This window comes from Lolium perenne, chromosome 3 (genome assembly GCF_019359855.2).
Source record: "Lolium perenne isolate Kyuss_39 chromosome 3, Kyuss_2.0, whole genome shotgun sequence".
In the NCBI taxonomy this organism is placed as follows: Eukaryota; Viridiplantae; Streptophyta; class Magnoliopsida; order Poales; family Poaceae; genus Lolium; species Lolium perenne.
Window position 1 is genome coordinate 339,374,875 of NC_067246.2, and position 11,319 is coordinate 339,386,193.

The 11,319-nt window shown below is 40.5% G+C and overlaps 1 protein-coding gene across 1 annotated transcript; it reads left to right on the top strand.

Moving 5' to 3' along the window:
- Positions 1-1,693: 1,693 nt before the first annotated feature.
- Positions 1,694-6,559, top strand: LOC127345977 (putative disease resistance RPP13-like protein 1). Its single transcript, XM_051372519.2, has 2 exons — positions 1,694-5,997; positions 6,121-6,559. Exon 1 carries the CDS (start codon positions 1,777-1,779, stop codon positions 5,911-5,913), a length of 4,137 nt encoding a protein of 1,378 aa, XP_051228479.2. The 5' UTR covers positions 1,694-1,776; the 3' UTR covers positions 5,914-5,997; positions 6,121-6,559.
- Positions 6,560-11,319: the final 4,760 nt, after the last annotated feature.

The following is an 11,319-nucleotide window of genomic DNA, read 5'->3' on the forward strand; positions in this document are numbered from 1 at the left end:
CTCTGTTGGAGGGTCTCATAAACTTCGGCAAGGGTTAGTTCATCACGCCTGTATAACAAGGTGTCTCGAAAATTCGCAAAAGAATTAGGCAACGAGACTAACAGTATAAGAGCTAGATCCTCATCATCATATTTTACCTCCATGGATAGCAAATCAGAAACGATCTCTTTAAAGACCGATAGGTGATTCATCATTGACGCACCTTCTTGCAGCTTGTGCGAGAACAACTTCATCTTCACGTGCATCTTACTGGTTAGATCTTTGGACATGCAGATCGATTCCAGTTTCAACCACAGCGCCGTTGCGAATTTCTCAGCCAGCACTTCCTGCAAGATATTGTTGGATAGATGAAGCTGAATAATGAAAAAGCCTTATGGTCTTTCCTCTTTTCATCGTCGGTCCAGGTCTTGGCATATTTCTTGCCAAAACCATCAAGAGCTTCATCCAGATCAGAAGATTGGGTAAGTATCGCCCTCATCTTCACTTGCCACAGAGAAAATCTCGTGGTGTAACCCAACTGCGGTAGATCGAACTTCAAGGAAGACATGTCGCAAAACCCTAGATTGAAACACGGGCTCTGATACCACTTGTTATAAAAGCGACAAGCAAATAACGAAGAACGAAACAAGAACGCACGCAGGGGACACAAGATTTAACGTGGAAAACCCCTTCCAACACAGAAGGGGAAAAAAACCACGGGCACCAGCCAGCAAAACTTCACTATATCGGGAGGTGTTTACAAACGCCGTGGGTTATCTTATAATCTAATAAACCCTAGCCGACGGCTTACAAGATGTATATATAGGCGGTGCCAACGATCCGTACCGTACCGCCGGCGACGGGCCTCGCTTCGCTCGTCAGAAGTTAGCCTCCCTTTAGTATATGAATTTGGATCACAATACAACATGAAAAACTCCATAGGAGAAGAGGCAGCAGAAAAAGCAACGGGGCAAAAAACTGTCGCCAAATCATGTGCTGAATATCCAAACCCGGACAAAGATCCAATTTGGGGACAGTCTGAGGCGATACCTGGGTATGAGAGGGAATGCATGGCTCCGGAAGATCCAGATCATGATCACCAACTGTGATACGATGGCAAGGATCAAGATCGGATGATCACATTCACCTGCAGAAAATGTGCATCAACTGCCGATCCTTCTCCATCAATCAGGGCTAGCCGCCGAGCCTTGGGACGAAGGTAGAGGTAGCCGTCATGTGGGTGTGGATCGGATGGCGAGTCGCCAAGAAGTAGTAGTAAACCACCGACCAACGTAGCGGCTTCTCCATGGGGCTGCAGCCAGGAGGAGGAGCAGCAGCCAGGAGGGGGGAAGGGAACTCACCGCCAAGGAGGGGTGGGAGGGCCTAGACGGCCCGGCCACTGGCACCAGGGAAGGCTCCGGTCAGATCCATCCGATTCGTTGGGGAGCCTCTCTGATAACGAGCTTATTTTGGCTTGCTTATATAGGATTGGGAGGGTTATTAATCGCATTAGTGCCTAAAAGTACAATGATGAACATTTTCATAAATCCAATAACTTACTTATGAGTAATAAAGCGCCCCTTATCGAAAAATAACTTACATTTTCATTATTTAGTTGAGCATGAAACATTAAACTGTAACTTATATGCTACTGTATTTTTTTTTCTAAAAAGGAGTGCTACAATCATGTTTTCTTTTGTATCTCAGGTTGCAGGAGACACAGCCGAAGATTCATGTTTTATCAGAGAACATTCATCTTCTGTTGCCCTTCAAATTGTGCCCTATGTTTCCAACCAAATGGTCCCTGCCAACACTGATCAGGAATTTTATCTTGAGCTATCATATGAGATAAAAGAACACATTGAGGCATGCAGGAATATGACATGGAATCTAGGTGAGGCCCTTATGTTTGCAAATCTGGATGATCGTATCAATATTGTGCAGAAAGACAAGAGCTCAAGTACTGATTCTCGAGAGACATCAGCTTGTCCCACCAAACTTAAAGTTTATGGTAGGGACCAAGAGAGGGACTTGATAATAAGAAAGTTAATAGGTGAAGAATCTGAAGGGAGAAACCTCTCAGTTCTCGCCATCATAGGCGATGGTGGCGTTGGGAAGACTACTTTGGCCAAGGTGGTATTCAATGACTCTGCTGTGTCAAAGCATTTTGATATACTGTCATGGGTTTATGTGTCTGTCTATTTTGACCAAGCTAAGATTATACACATATTGCTGGAGTCTTTGAAAGTTGAAAATCATGAAAACATCAAGGGTTTGAAGGATCTGCAGAGCACCCTAGAATCAACACTGAAATCGAAAAGGTTCCTAATTGTTTTGGACGATATGTGGGAAGATAGCCAAAAGGAAAGCTGGGATGAACTGCTAACTCCACTTCTTACCAATGATGTCGTGGGAAACAAGATTCTGGTCACAACGAGAAAGCCATCAGTTGCAAAATTGATTGGAGAAACAGATCCGATTGTTCTGTTAGGTTTGAAGCCAGACGACTTTTGGGACTTATTTAAAGAATGTGCCTTTGGTAATGAGAACTACAAAGGAGGACGAAAACTGGAGAAAATCGGTGAGGACATAGTTATCCAGTTAAAGGGCAATCCTTTAGCAGCAAAAAGTGTGGGAAGATTGTTGAGAAAGAAGATTAACGTTGCCTTCTGGAAAAGAGTTCTGGATGAGAGTGAATGGAAGCAACAGTCAGATGACTATGATATCATGCCAGCCCTGATGATCAGCTACAAATACTTACCGGTGCACCTCCAGCGGTGCTTCTCTTACTGTGCTGTTTTTCCAAAGTATTATAAGTATGAGAAAGAATGCTTGGTCAATATATGGATAGCCCAGGGTTTGATATATTCCACTGACATGCATAAACGACTGGAGGACATTGGAAGTGAGTTATTCAATGACCTAGTCGAATGGGGTTTTCTCCAACAGGAATTTGAATTTATGAGCCGGCATATCATGCATGATCTCATTCATGATTTGGCGCAGAAGGTTTCATCCCATGAGAGCTTCACCATAGGGGATACCAAGTCTCAGAGAACACCACAGTTTGTTCGTCATGTCAGTGTTTTAGCTGAATGGGTATATAAGACAGAAATAGATGGCACTGTGCACCCTAATCAGGCTTTCCTGCAAAAGTTTTCTAATTCCTTCCGTGAGTTGCAGAAAAGGAACTTGAGTACACTAATGCTATTTGGTCCACATGACCTTGATTTTGCAAACGCATTTCGCCAAGAATTCATTGAGGGAAAGTCAGTCCGTGTGTTAAAATTGGACATGGTAATCTCAGATTTGGATTTCATGATACAGAACATCTCATCATTTATCAATCTTCGCTATCTGGAGTTGGGCTTCTTTTATAAGGGTGACAGGTTGGAATTGCCGGAGGCTATATGTAAGCTTCATTATCTGCAAGTACTGGATATAAAGAAGAACTGGGGAAGTAGCACAATATTACCGAGAGGCATGAACAAGCTTGTTAACTTGCGCCATTTTATTGCTGTGGACAAGTTACATGCACAAATAGCTGGAGTTGGGAGTATGACTGATCTTCAAGAGCTCAAGGCATTTTCTGTCAGAAAGACAAGTGAGTTCAGTATAAAACAACTGAAAGGATTGAATCAGCTTAGAGGATCGATTAGCATTTGCTATCTTGATGATGTAGAAAGCCAAGAGGAGGCCATCGAAGCGAGAATCTCTGACAAGGTCCACCTTACTGCTTTGCACTTATCATGGTATGGTGTGTCTGAGGACAGAGTTCTTACTATTAAAAGTAAATTACCAATCCTGGAGGATCTTAAACCACACGCTGGCCTGATAAATCTGAGAATTACAGCATACAAACATCATATACCGTCATGGTTCAGCAACAATATTCATCTCACCTCACTGCGGTCACTTCATCTGGATAGCTGCTATTGCTGGGAAACAATTCCAACACCCGACATGTTGCCTCTGCTCCGGGAACTCCGTCTGATCAATATGATTCGTGTTTCTGAAATAGAGATTGGTTGTTTGGAGATACTCGAGCTACGCAATTTGCGGCGTTTGAGGCAGTGCAAAGTTTCGGACAAGGAGCAGCTATGTGTGAATCTGCAAGTTCTTGAAGTAGATGACTGCATTGCATTGAAACAGTTCTCTTTACTCTTTATCCATGAAGATGTGCAAAACGAATACCAGTTTACTCATCTTCGCAGGCTTCGGGTACGCGGTTGCTTCGGTGACATCAGCATCTCACAACTTTTGCACATACAATCTTTAGAGGATATAGATTTATTCATGAGACCAGAGTTGGACGAATTTCGCCTTGAACCATCTGACCCATTAAATGTGATGCGCATGGAGATCAAAAGAAGTGGATTTGTTCTGAGCAAAGAGGAAAGTTTGTTCCAATCGAACAAACTCAGGGATTTAGTGGAGCTTAAAATTACAGATGATCCAAGTCTGATGAATCTAGCATGGTCAGGCCTCCAACAGTTGGCATCATTGAAAACATTTAAGATGAGTAACTGCCGCAAATTGTTTTCTAGAATACCTGAGCTCTCTCTGCCGCCATCAGTCCAAGAACTGGAGTTTAATTGGTGCAACATCACAGCAAAACAATTGTCGCAAGTCCTTCTGAGACTTCCGTTACTCAAGAAATTCAGTTTAACTAGCTGTGAGGAGGTGACATCCTTACCTATAGGGCTGTTTACAGATGAAGAGAACCAAATGACGGAAAGCTCTTGGTATATCCCTCCCAACCTCGTCACCACTCTGGAACTGTTACAGATCTCATTTAGAACAAGTTCTCGTCGGAAAGATAGTTCAGAAATGCATTTTTCCAGCAAGCAAGGCCTCGGCAAGTTCAACTCCCTTAAGAAAGTTGTCATTGATGATTGTCCTACTCTCTTATCTACTATTATGTCAGGAGCGTCTCAGATTCCTCCATCTTCACTAAGCATACTCCATGTGGAAGAAATCAAAAACAGTTGTGTGCAGTTATCAGAACTTTCTTCTCTCATTGAACTGCATATCATTCATTGCGAATTTTTGACATGGTTCAGCCTGGATTCCTGCGCTGCCTTACAAGAGCTGTGGATTGCAGGATGCGACCTGGTATCATCACTTGAAGGCTTGCAGTCCTGTAAAGCATTGCGGGAGTTGAGCATCTATGGTTGCAAGTCAATTTGTTCATTCGGAGTATCGCTCAGCTCTCTCACAACACTAAGCATAAAGAACAATGCTAATTTGTCATATCTAGACCTCGGAGTATCACTCAGCAGCCTCACAACACTGAGCATAGAGAACAATCCCAGTTTGGCATTTCTAGACCTGAATTCTTGTACGGCAATGCAGAAACTATGCATTGAAGGGTGTGCTACAATGTCATCATGGAAAGGTCTTAAAAGCCTTAGTAGTCTCGAGTACTTAAATTTTGAAAATTCTCCAGGCTTTACAAGATCATGGCAATTAGCGGCGTCCCAAGTTGAGAGCGAGCACAGCTACTTCCCGCGAAGACTACAAGTGCTCATTATCGACAACATTGGTGTCCTATGTGTGCCCATATGTAGTCAATTAACCTCTCTGAAGACACTGACCATTCATGGATCTCTTTATTTGCGGCGCGACTATGCGGACAGTTTGACAGATGACAACGAGAGAGCACTGTTACTTCTCACCTCCTTGAGAACGCTTGAGTTCGATAAGTTTAAGCATCTCCAATCACTGCCTGCTGGACTCCAGTGCCTTACATCACTGCAAAGACTGAGTGTTAGCAAATGTGAACTCATCACATCCCTACCAGTGGGGGGTTTCCCAGCTTCGCTCAAGGACATGGAAATCCATGCCTGCAGCAAGGAGCTTACTACACTATGTCGAGAGGTGTGTAGAGTTCAGAAGATATATTTTACCGATGGCACAGGAGATACGGATTAGCTTTATTTTAACATATGAAGACGTGGTCATAGCTCTGGTTTCTAGCCTGGGATCTTGTTTGGGCCTTCAAAGCTTCAGAATCAGGTATCTTCCTCCACAAATAGAAAGATTATTTCAAAATTTGAATCTTTTGGATCTTTTGTTTGTGTATTTATCTGTTGCTAGAATGTATCTAATTCAGTTCTGCTACGTTCTTACTATTGACAGGGAAACCAAGCAGGCTTAGGTTGGGTAACATATGGAGAGACGCTCTAGTAATTGCACGTAAGATTTAAAAGACTGAGGAAGAGAACTGGCACATCTTTAACCATTACAATTTATAGTATGTCCTATTGGTCAATTTGGACTTGGGTAACCCTACCTGACAAGTCATGGAGGCCCTGCAAGCTGAAGTGTTAATTTCCTGCTGGCTGCTGTCATATCTTAGTTTATATTGCTGTCAGATGATTGCTAGAAGTGGTAGTAATTGTTATAGTAGCAGTTGTCTCTAAGTTTGCTTTTTGTTAGGTTTCTGAAACAGAGGATTCCTGAAGTGTGGAATTCTGTTTATCTTGTTGATAATCATTGACTTAATTTTACTCAATGATGTTTTGAGACCTACTCTACACTAGAACCGTTCTTTTCCGGTGATAAATAGATCATGGCATTATGCAGTCACGTTAGAAGAGATTGTATATGTATTACTATAAAACTTTTACCTGATAAGCATACAAACAAATGGATGTGGCGCTTTTGCTCCGAGGAGCATGTACTCCTGATATTTGAAATGGCCCCCGACAAGGAGAGCAAGTTGCAGATCATTATCGACGCTGCTGTGGTGAGTAAATTTCAAAAAATTACCACATTTCGGACTAGGAACTTTGCTAATTTTTGGTAAGAGCTGAGTTGGCAGCTCATGTGGAGATGGAGTTGAGGTGGACATACAGATACAGCCCACCTTCTTTCTCCTCCCGTCTATCTCTGGTAGATCTTCATCTCCAACGTTGTCCTGCCGGTGCGTTGTTCCTCTCTAGCGCGCTCGCCGCCGCCTCCGTTCGCCCGCGCGTCCGGGGCAGGGCGGGCAGGCCCAGCACATGCTCCCCTCACCTCTTCTTCAACCAGCACCAAGCAGCAGTACGCAAGCAGCCTCACGCGCGCTCGCACAACAGTAGCAAGTTATTAACGCAGCGGCTGCGCATCACCTCCTGCGGCTGCGGGCCAGAAGCATCCACGCACGCCCGGCTGCTGCGTCTCCCTCGCGCGCCCATCTCCGGCCGCTCCCCTCTTCCCGCACTTTCGCCCCGCGCGCTAGGCGCCCCTGACCAGCCGCGCCCTCCGCTGTCTGGCTTGCCAACCTCGCCGCGCCCGTGCTGCGCCTCTGGTGGCGGACGCATCCCGCAGGGCAGAGCGCCGCCGGGAGGCAGAGCGTGCCGCGCGCGCACTATCTCCATGTCCTCACCTGGTTCAGCCACTGCAACATCAACGCAGGCGCGGTGGCGGCGTTCGCTTCCTAGTGACGCGGCCGGCGGCAAGGAGGCTACCGTCCAGGGATTTTCCCATAAAACTACTCCAGAATTTCTGTAATATTTTCTATGCAAAATTTCGGAAAACTATCACTTTTCATTTCAATCGCATAGAACTACCACATTTGATGGAGATTGTCTCTGATAGCACTGATCCTGAATTGAACATGAATTGATAGCCGTCGTTTGGTAGATAGGTCCTTAAGTTTTGAAGGAAAATTACGCACGGGTCCCTTCGTGTCTCGCAGTTTTCAAATAATCACCTATTTATTTTTCAAACCTTCATAATTTTTAATTCATAATTCAAATCAAAAAACTTTTAATATGAAAAGTGCTCAGAAATGTTTAAATATTTCAAATATAAACTTTTTAAAACCCTCATAACTTTTGAATACTAATTCAAATGGAAAAACTTATAATATGAAAATTGCTCAGAAATGTTTGAATATTTTAAAAATAAACTTTTTGAAATCTTCATAACTTTTGAATACTAATTTAAATGGAAAAACTTATCATATAAAAAGTGCTCAGAAATATTTGAATATTTCAAATATAAACTTTTAAAACCGTCATAACTTTTGAATACTAATTTAAATGGAAAAACTTATCATATAAAAAGTGCTCAGAAATATTTGAATATTTCAAATATAAACTTTTAAAACCGTCATAACTTTTGAATACCAATTCAAATGAAAAACTTATAACATGAAAAGTGCTAAAAAATGTTTGAATATTTCAAATATATAAATTCAGTCCACTATTTCAGATAATTAAAATTTACAAACAAATAAATTATTTCTATTCATAATGTAAACTTTGGAAATTCATAATTTTAATTCTATAACTTCAAATAATATAAATAATATGTCTAAATTTATTAGAAAAATCCAAGGGATCCATTTCTAACATCCATAATGCATGTATCACATCTTTTCTGCTCAGATATTTCAAAATTCGTCCGTGCCGCGAATGAGAACAGAGAACTTGCGCCAACGCGCTCATGTGTTGTTTTCAGTCATGTCGTACATGAACCAACATTTACATATGAGCGAAAAAATTATATGTGGCCCCGGATGCCATCACATTCGTCCGTCGTTCTCGTGTCCAACATCATGCGATCCCAAAACACAAACCATGCTGATCAATTCTTACACCTGCTCTCTCATTTTCCATCTACACGTACTCACGACTAGTAAGCTACAACTTGATCGATCCATTTACACAGAAAAATAGATGCAGCTTCATTGATACTAGCTTTGAGTCTATTATATATACCATTTATACGTCTACTATTACGTGCAATTTATAAATCTTCTAGTGCATATAAAATGTGGTTCACAAACCGCATAATTGTAAATAACGTAGAAGCGAGACACTACCATTGACGCAAGTTCTTTGTTCTGATTCGGGAGACGGACGGATTTGAATCTACCTAGGCGGGCTAGCAGGAACAAATAAAATGGCACATATTTTTGCTAGGTTTGGTTGCATAATCAAAATATCTGAGCAGAACTAATCTGATTTATGCATTATGGGTATTAGAAAGAGATTCCTTACATTTTTCAAATAAATTTAGACATATTATTTATATTATTTGGAGTTATAGAATTAAATTTATGAATTTCCAAAGTTTATATTATTAATAGAAGTAATTTGAATTCTTTGCATATTTTAATTATCTGAAATAGTGATACAAGTTTATATATTTGAAATATTCAAATAATTCTGAGCACTTTTCATATTATAACTTTTTCCATTTGAATTAGTATTCAAAAGTTATGAAGGTTCCAAAAAGTTTATATTTGAAATTTCAAACATTTCTGAGCACTTTTCATATTATAAGTTTTTTCATTTGAATTAGTATTCAAAAGTTATGAAGGTTTTAAAAAGTTTATATTTGAAATATTCAAACATTTCTAAGCACTTTTCATATTATAATTTTTTTCCTTTTGAATTAGTATTCAAAAGTTATGAAGGTTTTAAAAAGTTTATATTTGAAATATTCAAACATTTCTGAGCACTTTTCATATTAACAAATTTTCAATTTAAATTATTATTTAAAAGTTATGAAGGTTTAAAAAATAAATAGGTGCTTATTTGAAAACTGCGAGACACGAGGGACCCATGCGTAATTTTCCTTCAAAACTTAAGGACCTATCTACAAAACGACGGCTATCAATTCATGTTCAATTCAGGATTTGTGCTATCCGAGACAACCTTCACCAAATGTGGTAGTTCTATGCGATTGGAACGAAAAGTGGTAGTTTTCCGAAACTTTGCATAGAAAGTAGTAGTTTTATGCTATATACTCGATTTTCTGAGGATGGGGATTGGGGAGTAGAGAGAGATAATGAGAGGAGAAAAAAAAGAACAGAGTGGAAAAAGTTGTGGGACTGACATGTGGGTCCCATGTCCACCTCAGTTCCTTCTCCACCTGTGTTGCCAACTCCCCTGATAAATAGGTCCCATCGGCCAGAATTGCAGTTAAAATGCTTTTAGATTGGAATCAGCGCGATTTGTAACGCCGCGAAATGTGGTAGTTTTCTGTAATTCGTGTGGTCATGTGCGCGATCATGGGCATTTCGTTCCTGCTGGTGGCTTCTTCTCAAGAAAAAAATTAGCGCCCTAAACAAAATAGGTGCTAATAGCGCGATATTTTACCTAATAGCGTTTTACAAAAAATTAAAAAATAACAAATGCAGTATGTATACTAAGAATTTTAGTAGCTAAAAATTATCCACATTATAACGTTCAACAAATTAAATTTAAAAAATCCTAATCGCACTGAAAGATAAACATTTGTCATTCCAACAAGTAGATAAGGGGACAAGTAATAACTAATTGACCTGCCAACATGCAAACAATTAAAGAGCTAACTATATATCAGAAGTAGTAATTAATTAAAATAAGATGAAATAGATGGATAATACATTCGGTCATCATCTGATTCAGAAGAAGAACCACATATTGCATCTCATCATAATGAAAAACTACAAGCAACTTCTTCTTTTTAGGCAGATTGCATCTATAGCTCTTACTCGTTGTGATGTTGATTCTTCTTCTTCTTCAACATGTACGCGTCGTGTGAGGAGGAGTAGAAATTGTCGATGTGCTTCTATGGTTTCCAACGGGTTGAATGACTATGGTTAGAATGGGGATTTAGGAAGCTCGTGTGCCAAAAGATCTAAAATAACTAGTTGGCTATTCGATTTCCCTGTAAAAAATAGCACCGCTACAACGCTATAAAAATAGAGTCGCTATTACGCTGCGAAAATTGCGTACATAGCGCTGCTAATATAGTGATTAGCGCCATAGCGAGCCAAATATACATGGGTAGCGTTCATTTTCCAAATAGCTATAGCGATTGTCAACACCCGGATTTATAAGTCCAGATGCCTATTATGCCATTCATCGCAATCCCAGGAATATTGTTTTTGTGAGACATAATAGATTGATATCACAACACATCATTCATTACAACACATAATCGTCTTACAACAACGGATCACATGATCCAGTCTTAATACAACATAGGGGATCTAAGGATCCAATTACAAAACACATAGCGAAAGCGAAGTAGCGGTCGTGGTCCATCTGTTCCACAGGCAACTGTTGACGTCAGGAGTGGTCCTAGTTGTCGTAGATGTCCTGTTGACCTTCTTCCTGGTTCTGGTACTTCTCTTCATAGTCTGGCCATTTGAATAGCCAAGGACACAGCCATGAGTACTTTAAAGTACTCGCAAACTAATACTAATGTAATTACTTATCAATTTTAGTAAGGGGTGCTAAGCTCTAGGTTTATTTGCATAAAGCCAAGTTTAGTTCATAAACATTTAGTAAAGACTCATCATTTGCTAGACTAACTCAAGTGGGAACATTAGTGTCATTCTCATAACTCTGTTGT